The sequence below is a fragment of the Lampetra fluviatilis genome, chromosome 48 (genome assembly GCF_964198595.1).
Source record: "Lampetra fluviatilis chromosome 48, kcLamFluv1.1, whole genome shotgun sequence".
Taxonomy (NCBI): Eukaryota; Metazoa; Chordata; class Hyperoartia; order Petromyzontiformes; family Petromyzontidae; genus Lampetra; species Lampetra fluviatilis.
In genome coordinates, this window is record NC_136322.1 from 7,119,560 (window position 1) to 7,140,652 (window position 21,093).

At 52.7% G+C, this 21,093-nt stretch overlaps 1 protein-coding gene across 1 annotated transcript in view; it reads right to left on the reverse strand.

Moving 5' to 3' along the window:
* The window catches only part of LOC144948234 (two pore channel protein 2-like), a 36,028-nt gene extending 21,741 nt beyond the window's left edge, over positions 1 to 14,287 (reverse strand). Inside the window, exons 1-4 of the mRNA XM_078877657.1 lie at positions 14,222 to 14,287; positions 13,038 to 13,124; positions 7,351 to 7,470; positions 2,465 to 2,524 (exon numbers count right to left, since the gene is read on the reverse strand). Coding sequence (XP_078733783.1) covers positions 2,465 to 2,524; positions 7,351 to 7,470; positions 13,038 to 13,124; positions 14,222 to 14,287 — 333 coding nt within the window. The remainder of the gene's footprint in view (positions 1 to 2,464; positions 2,525 to 7,350; positions 7,471 to 13,037; positions 13,125 to 14,221) is intronic.
* Between the last annotated feature and the right edge of the window lie 6,806 nt (positions 14,288 to 21,093).

Sequence of the window (21,093 nt, forward strand, 5' to 3'; positions counted from 1 at the left end):
CACACACAGTGACACACACACAGTGACACACAGTGACACACACACACACACACAGTGACACACACACAGTGACACACACACACACACAGTGATACACACACACACAGTGACACACACACACAGTGACACACACAGTGACACACACACACAGTGATACACACACACACACACAGTGACACACACACAGTGACACACACACACAGTGATACACACACACACACACAGTGACACACACACAGTGACACACACACACAGTGATACACACACACACAGTGACACACACACACAGTGACACACACAGTGACACACACACAGTGACACACACACAGTGACACACACACAGTGACACACACACAGTGACACACACAGTGACACACACACACAGTGACACACACACAGTGACACACACACACACAGTGACACACACACACAGTGACACACACACACACACAGTGACACACAGTGACACACACACACACAGTGACACACACACACAGTGACACACACACAGTGACACACACACACAGTGACACACACACAGTGACACACACACAGTGACACACACACACACAGTGATACACACACAGTGACACACACACAGTGACACACACACAGTGATACACACACAGTGCCACACACACACACAGTGACACACACACAGTGACACACACACACAGTGACACACACACACACAGTGACACACACACAGTGATACACACACACACACAGTGACACACACACAGTGACACACACAGTGACACACACACAGTGACACACACACAGTGACACACACAGTGACACACACACAGTGACACACACACAGTGACACACACACAGTGACACACACACAGTGACACACACAGTGACACACACACAGTGACACACACACACACAGTGACACACACACAGTGACACACACACACACAGTGACACACACACACACACAGTGACACACAGTGACACACACACACACAGTGATACACACACAGTGACACACACACAGTGACACACACACAGTGATACACACACAGTGCCACACACACACACAGTGACACACACACAGTGACACACACAGTGACACACACACACACAGTGACACACACACACACAGTGACACACACACCCACCCACCCACTCACCCACCCCCTCACCCACCCCCTCACCCACCCCCTCACCCACCCACCCACTCACCCACCCACCCACTCACTCACTCACCCACCCCCCTCACCCACCCCCTCACCCACCCACTCACCCACCCCCTCACCCACCCACCCACTCACCCAACACCACTCACCCACTCCCTCACCCACCAACCCCCCCCCTCACTCACCCACCCACCACCTCACCCATTCAACCACCCCCCCCATCACCCACCCACCCACTCACCCACTCAACCACCCACCCAACCACCCACCCACCCACTCACCCACTCCCTCACCCACCAACCCCCCCCCTCACTCACCCACCCACCACCTCACCCATTCAACCACCCCCCCCTCACCCACCCACCCACTCACCCACTCAACCACCCACCCACTCAACCACCCACCCAACCACCCCCCACCCACTCACCCACTCCCTCACCCACCAACCCCCCCCCCTCACTCACCCACCCACCACCTCACCCATTCAACCACCCCCCCCTCACCCACCCACCCACCCACTCAACCACCCACCCACTCAACCGCCCACTCACCCACCCACCCACTCACCCATTCACCCACCATCCCACTCACCCACCCACCCACTCACCCACTCACCCACCCACTCACCCACCCACCCCCTCACCCACCCACTCACCCACCCACCCACTCACCCACTCACCCAACCCCCCTCACCCAACCACTCACCCACTCACCCACTCACCCACCCACCCACCCACCCACCTACCCACCCACTCCCCCACCCACCCACCCACACACTCACCCACCCACTCACCCACCCACTCACCCACCCACTCACCCACTCACCCACCCCCCCTCACCCAACCACTCACCCACCCACCCACTCACCCATTCACCCCCTCACCCCCTCACCCACTCACCCACCCACCCACCCACCCACTCACCCACCCACCCACCCACCCACCCACTCACCCACCCACCCACCCACTCACTCACTCACCCACTCACCCACCCACCCACTCCCCCACCCACTCACCCACTCACCCACCCATCCACTCACCCACTCACCCACCCATCCACTCACCCACTCACCCACCCACTCACCCACCCACCCACTCACCCACCCCCCCCTCACCCAACCACTCACCCACCCACCCACTCCCCCACCTACCCACCCACTCACCCACTCCCTCACCTACCCACTCACCCACTCACCCATTCACCCACCCACCCACTCACCCACCCACTCACCCCCCCCCTCACCCACTCACCCATTCCACCCACTCAACCCACCCCCCCCACCCCCCCCCCCCCCCCCGTGGTGACAGTGTGGTGCTCACCCCCAGGAAGTAGTCGTCCCTCTTGTCTGGAGCCTTGCGAGCGTCGATCGCCAACTCCACCTGGGCAGGGCAGAGATTCACCACCCAGCCCAGCCCAGCCCGCACACACAACCACCCACCCAGCCCGCACACACCCAGCCCACTCACACATACACTCACACACCCACCCACACACACAACCACCCAGCCCAGCCCAGCCCGCACACACAACCACCTACCCAGCCCGCACACACCCAGCCCACTCACACATACACTCACACACCCACCCACACACACAACCACCCAGCCCAGCCCAGCCCGCACACACAACCACCTACCTAGCCCGCACACACCCAGCCCACTCACACATACACTCACACACACCACACACACACACACCACACACACACACACTCACACACACACCACACACTCACACACACCACACACACACACACCACACACTCACACACACACCACACACACCACACACACACACTCGCACACACATACACTCACACACCCACACCACACACACACACCACACACACACACACACCACACACACACACCACACTCACACACCACACCCACACACCACACACACCCACACACACACACCACACACACACACCACACACAGACACACACACACACACCACACCACACACACACCACACACACACACCACACACACCCACACACACACACCACACACACACACCACACACACACACCACACTCACACTCACACACACCACACACACTCACACACATATACACTCACACACACACCACACTCACACACACTCACACACACAACCACAAACCCACACTCACACACACACTCACTCACACACACAGACTCACACTCACACCACACACACCCACACACCCACCCACACACACTTACACACCCACACCCACACACACACACCCACACACACCACACACACACACACCCACACACACACATCACACACACACACCCACACCACACACACTCACACCACACACACTCACACCACACTCACACCACACACCCACACCCACCACACAGACACACACTCACACACTCACACACACATACCACACTCACACACACAACCACAAACCCACACAGACACCCATACACACACCACACTCACACACACTCACACCACACACACACTCACACACACATACCCACACACACTCACACACACACAGACACACACCCACACACACCCACACACACCCACACACACACCACACTCACACACACACAAACCCACACACCCACACCACACACACACTCACACCACACATACCCACACACACCCACACACACACAGACACACACTCACACACACACTCACACACCCACACACACACCCACACCACACTCACACACCACACACACACCCACACACCACACACACCCACACACACCACACACACACACACCCACACACACACATCACACACACACACCCACACCACACACACTCACACCACACACACTCACACCACACTCACACCACACACCCACACCCACCACACAGACACACACTCACACACTCACACACACACACCACACTCACACACACAACCACAAACCCACACAGACACCCATACACACACCACACTCACACACACTCACACCACACACACTCACACACACATATACCCACACACACTCACACACACACACACAGACACACACCCACACACACCCACACACACCCACACACACACCACACTCACACACACACAAACCCACACACCCACACCACACACACACTCACACCACACATACCCACACACACCCACACACACACAGACACACACTCACACACACACCCACACCACACTCACACACACACAGACACACACCCACACACCCACACACACTCACACACCCACACACACACACCCCCCCCCCCCACACACCCCCCCCACCACACACCCAAACCACACACACACAAAGATCCCCCGTATAGCCTTGACAGACTGCAGGGGCAAGTGCTGTTAGCGAGCACCTATGAAGGCCGGAACGGCACACGAGGGGGTGGGGGTGGCCAGCACCACGCCCGGCCGCCTTTGTCTCCCCAGTGGCGATGTTTACACACCGCACCAGCTACTCATTTGAGGCTGAAATCATTCGACGAATCTCGGAGCAAACCTGGCAAAGCAGTTGCGAGTAGCAGCAGCAGCATCATCATCATCATCACCACCAGCCAACATCATCACACGCCTCGCCAAACAGAAGCAGTCGCAGCCCATCGCATTAGGGGCGAGTGAATTAAATGTTTGACCGAATAGAACAACAGGGCTCATTTTTAAGTTGATCATTTTTGTACGGGCCGCGAATGATGTTTTAGATATCCCAGATGTGTGTGTGTGTGTCACTGTGTGTGTCGCTGTGTGTGTGTCGCTGTGTGTGTGTGTCGCTGTGTGTGTGTGTCACTGTGTGTGTGTCACTGTGTGTGTCACTGTGTGTGTCACTGTGTGTGTGTCACTGTGTGTGTCGCTGTGTGTGTGTGTCACTGTGTGTGTGTGTCACTGTGTGTGTGTCACTGTGTGTGTCACTGTGTGTGTGTGTGTCACTGTGTGTGTCACTGTGTGTGTGTGTGTCACTGTGTGTGTCACTGTGTATGTGTCACTGTGTGTGTGTGTGTCACTGTGTGTGTCACTGTGTGTGTGTGTGTCACTGTGTGTGTGTCACTGTGTGTGTGTCACTGTGTGTGTGTGTCACTGTGTGTGTGTCACTGTGTGTGTCACTGTGTGTGTGTGTCACTGTGTGTGTCACTGTGTGTGTGTGTCACTGTGTGTGTGACACTGTGTGTGTCACTGTGTGTGTGTGTCACTGTGTGTGTCGCTGTGTGTGTCACTGTGTGTGTGTGTCACTGTGTGTGTCACTGTGTGTGTGTGTCGCTGTGTGTGTCACTGTGTGTGTGTGTCACTGTGTGTGTCACTGTGTGTGTGTGTGTGTCACTGTGTGTGTGTGTCACTGTGTGTGTCTCTCTGGGTGTCACTGTGTGTGTCACTGTGTGTGTGTGTGTCACTATGTCTGTCACTGTGTGTGTGTGTCACTGTGTGTGTGTCACTGTGTGTGTCACTGTGTGTGTCTCTCTGGGTGTCACTGTGTGTGTCACTGTGTGTGTGTGTGTGTGTCACTGTGTGTGTCACTGTGTGTGTGTGTCACTGTGTGTGTCACTGTGTGTGTCTCTCTGGGTGTCACTGTGTGTGTCACTGTGTGTGTGTGTCACTGTGTGTGTCTCTCTGGGTGTCACTGTGTGTGTCACTGTGTGTGTGTGTCACTGTGTGTGTCACTGTGTATGTGTCACTGTGTGTGTCTCTCTGGGTGTCACTGTGTGTGTCACTGTGTGTGTGTGTCACTGTGTGTGTCACTGTGCATGTGTCACTGTGTGTGTCTCTCTGGGTGGCACTGTGTGTGTCACTGTGTGTGTCTCTCTGGGTGTCACTGTGTGTGTCACTGTGTGTGTGTGTGTGTGACTGTGTGTGTCACTGTGTATGTGTCACTGTGTGTGTGTCTCTGTGTGTGTCACTGTGTGTGTGTGTGTCACTGTGTGTGTGTCACTGTGTGTGTCGCTGTGTGTGTGTGTCACTGTGTGTGTCACTGTGTGTGTGTGTCACTGTGTGTGTGTGTCACTGTGTGTGTGTGTCACTGTGTGTGTCACTGTGTGTGTCACTGTGTGTGTGTCACTGTGTGTGTGTATCACTGTGTGTGTGTGTGTCACTGTGTGTGTGTGTCACTGTGTGTGTGTGTCACTGTGTGTGTGTGTGTCACTGTGTGTGTGTGTCACTGTATGTGTCACTGTGTGTATCACTGTGTGTGTGTCACTGTGTGTGTCACTGTGTGTGTGTGTCACTGTGTGTGTGTGTCACTGTGTGTGTGTCACTGTGTGTGTGTGTCACTGTGTGTGTGTGTCACTGTGTGTGTCACTGTGTGTGTGTCACTGTGTGTGTGTGTCACTGTGTGTGTGTGTCACTGTGTGTGTGTGTCACTGTGTGTGTGTTTCACTGTGTGTGTGTGTCACTGTGTGTGTGTGTCACTGTGTGTATCACTGTGTGTGTGTATCACTGTGTGTGTGTCACTGTGTGTGTGTCACTGTGTGTGTGTGTCACTGTGTGTGTGTCACTGTGTGTGTCACTGTGTGTATCACTGTGTGTGTGTATCACTGTGTGTGTGTCACTGTGTGTGTGTCACTGTGTGTGTGTGTCACTGTGTGTGTGTCACTGTGTGTGTCACTGTGTGTGTGTCACTGTGTGTGTGTGTCACTGTGTGTCACTGTGTGTGTGTGTGTGTCACTGTGTGTGTGTGTGTCACTGTGTGTGTGTCACTGTGTGTGTGTGTCACTGTGTGTGTGTGTCACTGTGTGTGTCACTGTGTGTGTGTCACTGTGTGTGTCACTGTGTGTGTGTGTGTCACTGTGTGTGTGTCACTGTGTGTGTGTGTCACTGTGTGTGTGTGTCACTGTGTGTGTGTGTGTCACTGTGTGTGTCACTGTGTGTGTGTGTCACTGTGTGTGTGTGTCACTGTGTGTGTGTCACTGTGTGTGTCACTGTGTGTGTGTCACTGTGTGTGTCACTGTGTGTGTGTGTGTGTCACTGTGTGTGTGTGTGTCACTGTGTGTGTGTGTCACTGTGTGTGTCACTGTGTGTGTGTCACTGTGTGTGTGTGTGTCACTGTGTGTGTCACTGTGTGTGTGTGTGTCACTGTGTGTGTGTGTGTCACTGTGTGTGTGTGTGTCACTGTGTGTGTGTGTCACTGTGTGTGTCACTGTGTGTGTGTCACTGTGTGTGTGTGTGTCACTGTGTGTGTCACTGTGTGTGTGTGTGTCACTGTGTGTGTGTGTGTCACTGTGTGTGTGTGTCACTGTGTGTGTGTGTGTGTCACTGACGGTGATGCACAGCACGTTGGCGAGAGCGAACACGTTCCCCACGGAGTCAAAGTAGCGGTGGCGACACGCGGCTTGTAGCAGCACCAGCAGGCGGTGATCGTACTCAGGGGCGCTGGGAACCTGGCACAGCGACACACACAGTGACACACACACAGTGACACACACACAGTGACACACACACACAGTGACACACACACACACACAGTGACACACACACACAGTGACACACAGTGACACACACACACACAGTGACACACACACACACACAGTGACACACACACACACAGTGACACACACACACAGTGACACACACACAGTGACACACACACAGTGACACACACACACAGTGACACACACACACACAGTGACACACACACACACAGTGACACACACACACACACAGTGACACACACACACAGTGACACACACACACACAGTGACACACACACACACAGTGACACACACACACAGTGACACACACACACAGTGACACACACACAGTGACACACAGTGACACACACACACACAGTGACACACACACACACACACACACACAGTGACACACACACACACAGTGACACACACACACACAGTAACACACACACAGTGACACACACACACAGTAACACACACACACACAGTGACACACACAGTGACACACACACAGTGACACACACAGTGACACACACAGTGACACACACACACACAGTGACACACACACAGTGACACACACACATTGACACACACACACAGTGACACACACACACAGTGACACACACACACACACAGTGACACACACACACACAGTGACACACACACACACAGTGACACACACACAGTGACACACACACAGTGACACACACACACAGTGACACACACACACAGTAACACACACAGTGACACACACAAACACACACACAGTGACACACACACACAGTGACACACACACACAGACACACACACACAGTGACACACACACACACACAGTGACACACACAGTGACACACACACAGTGACACACTCACACACAGTGACACACACACACACACACAGTGACACACACAAACACACAGTGACACACACACACAGTGACACACACACAGTGACACACACACACACAGTGACACACACAGTGACACACAGTGACACACACACACAGTGACACACAGTGACACACACACAGTGACACACACACACACAGTGACACACACAGTGACACACAGTGACACACACACACAGTGACACACAGTGACACACACACAGTGACACACACACACAGTGACACACACACACAGTGACACACAGTGACACACACACAGTGACACACACACACACACAGTGACACACAGTGACACACACACACACAGTGACACACACACACACAGTGACACACACAGTGACACACACAGTGACACACACACACAGTGACACACACACACAGTGACACACACACACAGTGACACACAGTGACACACACACACAGTGACACACACACACACACAGTGACACACACACACACAGTGACACACACACAGTGACACACACACACAGTAACACACACAGTGACACACACAGTGACACACACACACACAGTAACACACACACAGTGACACACAATGACACACACACACACACAGTGACACACACACAGTGACACACACACACACACAGTGACACACACACACACACAGTGACACACACACACAGTAACACACACACACAGTGACACACACACAGTGACACACACACAGTGACACACACAGTGACACACACACAGTGACACACACACACAGTGACACACACACACACAGTGACACACACACACAGTGACACACAGTGACACACACACACACAGTGACACACACACACACAGTGACACACACACACACAGTGACACACACACACAGTGACACACACACAGTGACACACACACATTGACACACACACACAGTGACACACACACACAGTGACACACACACACACAGTGACACACACACACACAGTGACACACACACACACACAGTGACACACACACACAGTGACACACACACACACAGTGACACACACACACACAGTGACACACACACACAGTGACACACACACACAGTGACACACACACACAGTGACACACAGTGACACACACACACAGTGACACACACACACACACACAGTGACACACACACACACAGTGACACACACACACACAGTGACACACAGTGACACACACACACAGTGACACACACACACACACAGTGACACACACACACAGTGACACACAGTGACACACACACACACAGTGACACACACACACAGTGACACACACACACACAGTGACACACACACACAGTGACACACACACAGTGACACACACACATTGACACACACACACAGTGACACACACACACAGTGACACACACACACAGTGACACACACACACACAGTGACACACACACACAGTGACACACACACACAGTGACACACACACACACACACACAGTGACACACACACACACAGTGACACACACACACAGTGACACACACACAGTGACACACACACACAGTGACACACAGTGACACACACACACAGTGACACACACACACAGTGACACACACACACAGTGACACACACACACAGTGACACACACACACACAGTGACACACACACACACAGTGACACACAGTGACACACACACACAGTGACACACACACACACACAGTGACACACACACACAGTGACAAACACACACAGTGACACACAGTGACACACACACACAGTGACACACACACACAGTGACACACACACACACACAGTGACACACACACACAGTGACACACACACACAGTGACACACACACACAGTGACACACACACACAGTGACACACACACACAGTGACACACAGTGACACACACACACAGTGACACACACACACAGTGACACACACACACAGTGACACACAGTGACACACACACACAGTGACACACACACACAGTGACACACACACACACACAGTGACACACACACACACAGTGACACACACACACACAGTGACACACAGTGACACACACACACAGTGACACACACACACACACAGTGACACACACACACAGTGACAAACACACACAGTGACACACAGTGACACACACACACAGTGACACACACACACACACACAGTGACACACACACACACACACAGTGACACACACACACACAGTGACACACACACACAGTGACACACAGTGACACACACACACAGTGACACACACACACACACACAGTGACACACACACACACAGTGACACACACACACAGTGACACACAGTGACACACACACACAGTGACACACACACACACACACACAGTGACACACACACACACAGTGACACACACACACAGTGACACACACAGTGACACACACACACACAGTGACACACACACACACACAGTGACACACACACACAGTAACACACACACACACAGTGACACACACAGTGACACACACACAGTGACACACACACACACACAGTGACACACACACACACACAGTGACACACACACACAGTAACACACACACACACAGTGACACACACAGTGACACACACACAGTGACACACACAGTGACACACACACACAGTGACACACACACAGTGACACACACACAGTGACACACACACATTGACACACACACACAGTGACACACACACACACAGTGACACACACACACACAGTGACACACACACAGTGACACACACACAGTGACACACACACACAGTGACACACACACACAGTAACACACACAGTGACACACACAAACACACACACAGTGACACACACACACAGTGACACACACACACAGACACACACACACAGTGACACACACACACACACAGTGACACACACAGTGACACACACACAGTGACACACTCACACACAGTGACACACACACACACACACAGTGACACACACACACAGTGACACACACAAACACACAGTGACACACACACACAGTGACACACACACAGTGACACACACACACACAGTGACACACAGTGACACACACACAGTGACACACACACACACAGTGACACACACAGTGACACACAGTGACACACACACACAGTGACACACAGTGACACACACACAGTGACACACACACACAGTGACACACACACACAGTGACACACAGTGACACACACACAGTGACACACACACACAGTGACACACACACACAGTGACACACACACAGTGACACACAGTGACACACACACACACAGTGACACACACACACACAGTGACACACACAGTGACACACAGTGACACACACACACAGTGACACACAGTGACACACACACACAGTGACACACACACAGTGACACACACACACAGTGACACACAGTGACACACACACACAGTGACACACACACACACACAGTGACACACACACACACAGTGACACACACACAGTGACACACAGTGACACACACACACACACACAGTGACACACACACAGTGACACACACACACACAGTAACACACACACAGTGACACACAGTGACACACACACACACAGTAACACACACACAGTGACACACAGTGACACACACACACACACACAGTGACACACACACAGTGACACACACACACACACAGTGACACACACACACACACAGTGACACACACACACACACAGTAACACACACACACACAGTGACACACACAGTGACACACACACAGTGACACACACAGTGACACACACAGTGACACACACAGTGACACACACACACACAGTGACACACACACACAGTGACACACACACAGTGACACACACACATTGACACACACACACAGTGACACACACACACAGTGACACACACACACAGTGACACACACACACACAGTGACACACACACACACAGTGACACACACACAGTGACACACACACAGTGACACACACACACAGTGACACACACACACAGTAACACACACAGTGACACACACAAACACACACACAGTGACACACACACACAGACACACACACACAGTGACACACACACACACACAGTGACACACACAGTGACACACACACAGTGACACACTCACACACAGTGACACACACACACACACACAGTGACACACACACACAGTGACACACACAAACACACAGTGACACACACACACAGTGACACACACACAGTGACACACACACACACAGTGACACACAGTGACACACACACAGTGACACACACACACACAGTGACACACAGTGACACACACACAGTGACACACACACACAGTGACACACACACACAGTGACACACAGTGACACACACACAGTGACACACACACACACACAGTGACACACAGTGACACACACACACACAGTGACACACACACACACACAGTGACACACACAGTGACACACAGTGACACACACACACAGTGACACACAGTGACACACACACACAGTGACACACACACACAGTGACACACACACACAGTGACACACAGTGACACACACACACAGTGACACACACACACACACAGTGACACACACACACACAGTGACACACACACAGTGACACACACACACAGTGACACACACAGTAACACACACACACACACAGTGACACACACAGTGACACACACACAGTGACACACACACACAGTGACACACACACACACACTCACCTCCTTCACGGTGTCTTTGTCCATCTCTTCGAAGATCTTCTGGAACGTCTCCGAGGAGATGGAGCCGTCGCCCACGCCAGTCAGGTGCTGCACGCACAACACAACAACAACAACATAAACAACAACAACAACCTAAGCAACAACAACAACACAAACAACAACACAAACAACAAGAACATGGCCAACATAAACAACAACAACACAAACAACAACAACACAAACAACAACACAAACAACAACAACACAAACAACAACAACACAAACAACAACACAAACAACAACAACACAAACAACAACAACAACACAAACAACAACAACATAAACAACACAAACAACAACAACAGCACAAACAACAACAACACAAACAACACAACAACATGGTCAACACAAACAACAACAACACAAACAACAACAACACAAACAACAACAACACAAACAACACAACAACATGGTCAACACAAACAACAACAACACAAACAACAACAACACAAACAACAACACAAACAACAACAACACAAACAACAACAACACAAACAACAACAATACAGTCAACACAAACAACAACACAAACAACAACAACACAAACAACAACAACACAAACAACAACATAAACAACAAAAACAACAACAACACAACAACATGGTCAACACAAACAACAACAACACAAACAACAACAACAACAGTCAACAAAAACAACAACACAAACAACAACAACACAAACAACAACACAAACAACAACATCAACAACAACACCAACACAAACAACAACACAAACAACAACCTAAGCAACAACAACAACACAAACAACAACACAAACAACAAGAACATGGCCAACATAAACAACAACAACCTAAACAACAACAACCCAAACAACAAGAACCCAAACAACAACAACAACACAAACAACAACATGGTCAACACAACCAACATGGTCAACACAAACAACAACACATTCAACACAAAAAACAACACAAACAACAACAACACAAGCAACACAAACAACAACAACACATTTAACACAAACAACAACAACACATTTAACACAAACAACAACACAAACAAGCAACACAAACAACAACAACAACAACACAAACAGCACTAACACCACGACACGGATGACATCGCCAACGCTGCGGCTGCTGCTGCTGCGGCTGCTGCCGTGTAAGGCTATAGCCTAGGGGCACCCCCAGCGGCAGCTGCCTCTGTGTGTTCAAGTCTGCGCGACTCTGGGCTCGGTCTGAATGTTCCATACTGGTAGGAACCACCTAGTGGTGGTGTAGTGGTGGTGGTGTAGTGGTGGTGTAGTGGTGGTGGTGTAGTGGTGGTGTAGTGGTGGTGGTGTAGTGGTGGTAGTGGTGTAGTAGTGGTGGTGTAGTGGTGGTGGTGTAGTGGTGGTGGTGTAGTGGTGGTGTAGTGATGGTGGTGTAGTGGTGGTGTAGTGGTGGTGGTGTAGTGGTGGTGTAGTGGTGGTAGTGGTGGTGTAGTGGTGGTGTAGTAGTGGTGGTGTAGTGGTGGTGGTGTAGTGGTGGTGTAGTGGTGGTGGTGTAGTGGTGGTGGTGTAGTGGTGGTAGTGGTGTAGTAGTGGTGGTGTAGTGGTGGTGGTGTAGTGGTGGTGGTGTAGTGGTGGTGTAGTAGTGGTGGTGGTGTAGTGGTGGTGTAGTAGTAGTGGTGGTGTAGTGGTGGTGGTGTAGTGGTGGTGGTGTAGTGGTGGTGTAGTAGTGGTGGTGGTGTAGTGGTGGTGTAGTGGTGGTGGTGTAGTGGTGGTGGTGTAGTGGTGGTGTAGTAGTGGTGGTGGTGTAGTAGTGGTGGTGTAGTGGTGGTGTAGTGGTGGTGGTGTAGTGGTGGTGGTGTAGTGGTGGTGGTGTAGTGGTGGTGGTGTAGTGGTGGTGGTGTAGTAGTGGTGGTGTAGTAGTGGTGGTGTAGTGGTGGTGTAGTGGTGGTGGTGTAGTGGTGGTGGTGTAGTGGTGGTGGTGGTGTAGTGGTAGTGGTGTAGTGGTAGTGGTGGTGTAGTGGTGGTGGTGTAGTGGTGGTGTAGTGGTGGTAGTGGTGTAGTAGTGGTGGTGTAGTGGTGGTGGTGTAGTGGTGGTAGTGGTGTAGTAGTGGTGGTGTAGTGATGGTGGTGTAGTGGTGGTGTAGTGGTGGTAGTGGTGTAGTAGTGGTGGTGTAGTGGTGGTGGTGTAGTGGTGGTGTAGTAGTGGTGGTGGTGAAGTGGTGGTGGTGTAGTGGTGGTGGTGTAGTGGTGGTGGTGTAGTGGTGGTGGTGGTGTAGTAGTGGTGGTGTAGTGGTGGTGTAGTGGTGGTGGTGTAGTGGTGGTGGTGTAGTGGTGGTGTAGTGATGGTGGTGTAGTGGTGGTGTAGTGGTGGTGTAGTGGTGGTGTAGTGGTGGTGTAGTGGTGGTGGTGTAGTGGTGGTGTAGTGGTGGTGGTGTAGTGGTGGTAGTGGTGGTGTAGTGGTGGTAGTGGTGGTGTAGTGGTGGTGTAGTGGTGGTGGTGTAGTGGTGGTGGTGTAGTGGTGGTGGTGTAGTAGTGGTGGTGTAGTGGTGGTGTAGTGGTGGTGGTGTAGTGGTGGTGGTGTAGTGGTGGTGGTGTAGTAGTGGTGGTGTAGTAGTGGTGGTGTAGTGGTGGTGTAGTAGTGGTGGTGGTGTAGTGGTGGTGTAGTAGTAGTGGTGGTGTAGTGGTGGTGGTGTAGTGGTGGTGGTGTAGTGGTGGTGTAGTAGTGGTGGTGGTGTAGTGGTGGTGGTGTAGTGGTGGTGGTGTAGTGGTGGTGGTGTAGTGGTGGTGGTGTAGTGGTGGTGGTGTAGTGGTGGTGTAGTGGTGGTGTAGTGGTGGTGGTGTAGTGGTGGTGGTGTAGTGGTGGTGTAGTGATGGTGGTGTAGTGGTGGTGTAGTGGTGGTGGTGTAGTGGTGGTGTAGTAGTGGTGGTGTAGTGGTGGTGTAGTGGTGGTGTAGTGGTGGTGGTGTAGTGGTGGTGGTGTAGTGGTGGTGTAGTGATGGTGGTGTAGTGGTGGTGTAGTGGTGGTGGTGTAGTGGTGGTGTAGTGGTGGTGTAGTAGTGGTGGTATAGTGGTGGTGGTGTAGTGGTGGTGTAGTGGTGGTGGTGTAGTGGTGGTAGTGGTGGTGTAGTGGTGGTGTAGTGGTGGTGGTGTAGTGGTGGTGGTGTAGTGGTGGTGGTGTAGTGGTGGTGGTGTAGTAGTGGTGGTGTAGTAGTGGTGGTGTAGTGGTGGTGTAGTGGTGGTGGTGTAGTGGTGGTGGTGTAGTGGTGGTGGTGGTGTAGTGGTAGTGGTGTAGTGGTAGTGGTGGTGTAGTGGTGGTGTAGTGGTGGTGTAGTGGTGGTAGTGGTGTAGTAGTGGTGGTGTAGTGGTGGTGGTGTAGTGGTGGTAGTGGTGTAGTAGTGGTGGTGTAGTGATGGTGGTGTAGTGGTGGTGTAGTGGTGGTAGTGGTGTAGTAGTGGTGGTGTAGTGGTGGTGGTGTAGTGGTGGTGTAGTAGTGGTGGTGGTGTAGTGGTGGTGGTGTAGTGGTGGTGGTGTAGTGATGGTGGTGTAGTGGTGGTGGTGTAGTGGTGGTGGTGGTGTAGTAGTGGTGGTGGTGGTGTAGTGGTGGTGTAGTGGTGGTGGTGTAGTGGTGGTGGTGTAGTGGTGGTGTAGTGATGGTGGTGTAGTGGTGGTGTAGTGGTGGTGTAGTGGTGGTGTAGTAGTGGTGGTGTAGTGGTGGTGGTGTAGTGGTGGTGTAGTGGTGGTGGTGTAGTGGTGGTAGTGGTGGTGTAGTGGTGGTAGTGGTGGTGTAGTGGTGGTGTAGTGGTGGTGGTGTAGTGGTGGTGGTGTAGTGGTGGTGGTGTAGTAGTGGTGGTGTAGTGGTGGTGGTGTAGTGGTGGTGGTGTAGTGGTGGTGGTGTAGTAGTGGTGGTGTAGTAGTGGTGGTGTAGTGGTGGTGTAGTGGTGGTGGTGTAGTGGTGGTGGTGTAGTGGTGGTGTAGTGATGGTGGTGTAGTGGTGGTGTAGTGGTGGTGGTGTAGTGGTGGTGGTGTGGTGGTGGTGTAGTGGTGGTGGTGTAGTGGTGGTGTAGTAGTGGTGGTGGTGTAGTGGTGGTGTAGTAGTAGTGGTGGTGTAGTGGTGGTGGTGTAGTGGTGGTGGTGTAGTGGTGGTGTAGTAGTGGTGGTGGTGTAGTGGTGGTGGTGTAGTGGTGGTGGTGTAGTGGTGGTGGTGTAGTGGTGGTGGTGTAGTGGTGGTGTAGTGGTGGTGTAGTGGTGGTGGTGTAGTGGTGGTGGTGTAGTGGTGGTGTAGTGATGGTGGTGTAGTGGTGGTGTAGTGGTGGTGGTGTAGTGGTGGTGTAGTAGTGGTGGTGTAGTAGTGGTGGTGTAGTGGTGGTGTAGTGGTGGTGGTGTAGTGGTGGTGGTGTAGTGGTGGTGTAGTGATGGTGGTGTAGTGGTGGTGTAGTGGTGGTGGTGTAGTGGTGGTGTAGTGGTGGTGTAGTGGTGGTGTAGTAGTGGTGGTGTAGTGGTGGTGGTGTAGTGGTAGTGTAGTGGTGGTGGTGTAGTGGTGGTAGTGGTGGTGTAGTGGTGGTGTAGTGGTGGTGGTGTAGTGGTGGTGGTGTAGTGGTGGTGGTGTAGTAGTGGTGGTGTAGTAGTGGTGGTGTAGTGGTGGTGTAGTGGTGGTGGTGTAGTGGCGGTGGTGTAGTGGTGGTGGTGGTGTAGTGGTGGTGTAGTGGTGGTGTAGTGGTGGTGGTGTAGTGGTGGTGGTGGTGTAGTGGTAGTGGTGTAGTGGTAGTGGTGGTGTAGTGGTGGTGGTGTAGTGGTGGTGGTGTAGTGGTGGTGGTGTAGTGGTGGTAGTGGTGTAGTAGTGGTGGTGTAGTGATGGTGGTGTAGTGGTGGTGTAGTGGTGGTGGTGTAGTGGTGGTGTAGTGGTGGTGTAGTGGTGGTGGTGTAGTGGTGGTGGTGTAGTAGTGGTGGTGTAGTGGTGGTGTAGTGGTGGTGGTGTAGTGGTGGTGGTGTAGTGGTGGTGTAGTGATGGTGGTGTAGTGGTGGTGTAGTGGTGGTGGTGTAGTGGTGGTGTAGTGGTGGTGTAGTGGTGGTGTAGTGGTGGTGTAGTAGTGGTGGTGTAGTGGTGGTGGTGTAGTGGTGGTGTAGTGGTGGTGGTGTAGTGGTGGTAGTGGTGGTGTAGTGGTGGTGTAGTGGTGGTGGTGTAGTGGTGGTGGTGTAGTGGTGTGGTGTAGTAGTGGTGGTGTAGTGGTGGTGTAGTGGTGGTGGTGTAGTGGTGGTGGTGTAGTGGTGTGGTGGTGTAGTGGTGGTGTAGTAGTGGTGGTGGTGTAGTGGTGGTGTAGTAGTAGTGGTGGTGTAGTGGTGGTGGTGTAGTGGTGGTGTAGTAGTGGTGGTGGTGTAGTGGTGGTGGTGTAGTGGTGGTGGTGTAGTGGTGGTGGTGTAGTAGTGGTGGTGGTGTAGTAGTGGTGGTGTAGTGGTGGTGTAGTGGTGGTGGTGTAGTGGTGGTGGTGTAGTGGTTGTGTAGTGGTGGTGGTGTAGTGGTGGTGTAGTGGTGGTGGTGTAGTGGTGGTGTAGTGGTGGTGGTGTAGTGGTGGTGTAGTGATGGTGGTGTAGTGGTGGTGTAGTGGTGGTGGGTGTAGTGGTGGTGGTGTAGTGGTGGTGTAGTGGTGGTGGTGTAGTGGTGGTGTAGTGGTGGTGGTGTAGTGGTGGTGGTGTAGTAGTGGTGGTGGTGTAGTAGTGGTGGTGTAGTGGTGGTGTAGTGGTGGTGGTGTAGTGGTGGTGGTGTAGTGGTGGTGTAGTGGTGGTGGTGTAGTGGTGGTGGTGTAGTAGTGGTGTAGTGGTGTGGTGGTGGTGGTGGTGTAGTGGTAGTGGTGGGGTAGTGGTGGTGTAGTGGTGGTGTAGTAGTGGTGTAGTGGTGTAGTAGTGGTGGTGTAGTGGTGTGGTGGTGGTTGTGGTGTAGTGGTAGTGGTGGGGTAGTGGTGTAGTGGTGGTGTAGTGGTGGTAGTGGTGTAGTAGTGGTGGTGTAGTGGTGGTGGTGTAGTGGTGGTAGTGGTGTGTAGTGGTGGTGTAGTGTGGTGGTGTAGTGGTGGTGTAGTGGTGGTGTAGTGGTGTAGTGGTGGTGGTGTAGTGGTGGTGTAGTGGTGGTGTAGTAGTGGTGGTGGTGTAGTGGTGGTGGTGTAGTGGTGGTGGTGTAGTGGTGGTGTGTAGTGTGGTGGTGTAGTGGTGGTGGTGGTGTAGTGGTGGTGGTGTAGTGGTGGTGTAGTGGTGGTGGTGTAGTGGTGGTGGTGTAGTGGTGGTGTAGTGTGGTGGTGTAGTGGTGGTGTAGTGGTGGTGTAGTGGTGGTGTAGTAGTGGTGGTGTAGTGGTGGTGGTGTAGTGGTGGTGTAGTGGTGGTGGTGTAGTGGTGGTGGTGGTGGTGTAGTGGTGGTGTGGTGGTGTAGTGGTGGTGTAGTGGTGGTGGTGTAGTGGTGGTGGTGTAGTGGTGGTGGTGTAGTAGGTGGTGGTGTAGTGGTGGTGTAGTGGTGGTGTAGTGGTGGTGGTGTAGTGGTGGTGGTGTAGTGGTGGTGGTGTAGTAGTGGTGGTGTAGTGGTGGTGTAGTGGTGGTGGTGTAGTGGTGGTGGTGTAGTGGTGGTGTAGTGGTGGTGGTGTAGTGGTGGTGTAGTGGTGGTGGTGTAGTGGTGTGGTGTGGTGGTGGTGTAGTGGTGGTGGTGTAGTGGTGGTGTAGTGGTGGGTGGTGTAGTGGTGGTGGTGTAGTGGTGGTGGTGTAGTGGTGGTGGTGTAGTGGTGGTGGTGTAGTGGTGGTGTGTAGTGGTGGTGGTGTAGTGGTGGTGGTGTAGTGGTGGTGGTGTAGTGGTGGTGGTGTAGTGGTGGTGGTGTAGTGGTGGTGGTGTAGTGGTGGTGTAGTGGTGGTGGTGTAGTGGTGGTGGTGTAGTGGTGGTGTGTAGTGGTGGTGTAGTGGTGGTGGTGTAGTGGTGGTGTAGTGGTGGTGGTGTAGTAGTGGTGGTGTAGTGGTGGTGTAGTGGTGGTGGTGTAGTGGTGGTGGTGTAGTGGTGGTGTAGTGGTGGTGGTGTAGTGGGTGGTGTAGTGGTGGTGGTGTAGTGGTGGTGTAGTGGTGGTGTAGTGGTGGTGTAGTAGTGGTGGTGTAGTGGTGGTGGTGTAGTGGTGGTGTAGTGGTGGTGGTGTAGTGGTGGTAGTGGTGGTGTAGTGGTGGTGTAGTGGTGGTGGTGTAGTGGTGGTGGTGTAGTGGTGGTGGTGTAGTAGTGGTGGTGTGTGTAGTGGTGGTGTAGTGGTGGGTGTAGTGGTGGTGGTGTAGTGGTGGTGGTGTAGTGGTGGTGGTGGTGTAGTGGTGGTGTAGTGGGTGGTGTAGTGGTGGTGGTGTAGTGGTGGTGGTGGTGTTGTGGTGGTGGTGTGTGGTAGTGGTGGTGTAGTGGTGGTGGGGTAGTGGTGGTGGTGTAGTGGTGGTGGTGGTGTAGTAGTGGTGGTGTAGTGTGGTGGTGTAGTGGTGGTGTAGTGGTGGTGGTGTAGTGGTGGTGTAGTGGTGGTGTAGTGGTGGTGGTGGTGTAGTGGTGGTGGTGTAGTGGTGGTGTAGTGGTGGTGGTGTAGTGGTGGTGGTGTAGTGGTGGTGTAGTGGTGGTGGTGTAGTGGTGGTGTAGTGGTGGTGGTGTAGTGGTGGTGTAGTGGTGGTGTAGTGGTGGTGTAGTGGTGGTGGTAGTAGTGGTGGTGTAGTGGTGGTGGTGTAGTGGTGGTGTAGTGGTGGTGGTGTGTAGTGGTGGTAGTGGTGGGTGTGGTGGTGGTGTAGTGGTGGTGGTGTAGTGGTGGTGGTGTAGTGGTGGTGGTGTAGTGTGGTGGTGTAGTGGTGGTGTAGTGGTGGTGGTGTAGTGGTGGTGGTGTAGTGGTGGTGTAGTAGTGGTGGTGGTGTAGTGGTGGTGTGTAGTGGTGGTGGTGTAGTGGTGGTGGTGTAGTGGTGGTGGTGTAGTGGTGGTGTAGTAGTGGTGGTGGTGTAGTGGTGGTGGTGTAGTGGTGGTGGTGTAGTGGTGGTAGTGGTGGGTGGTGTAGTAGTGGTGGTGGTGTAGTAGTGGTGGTGTAGTGG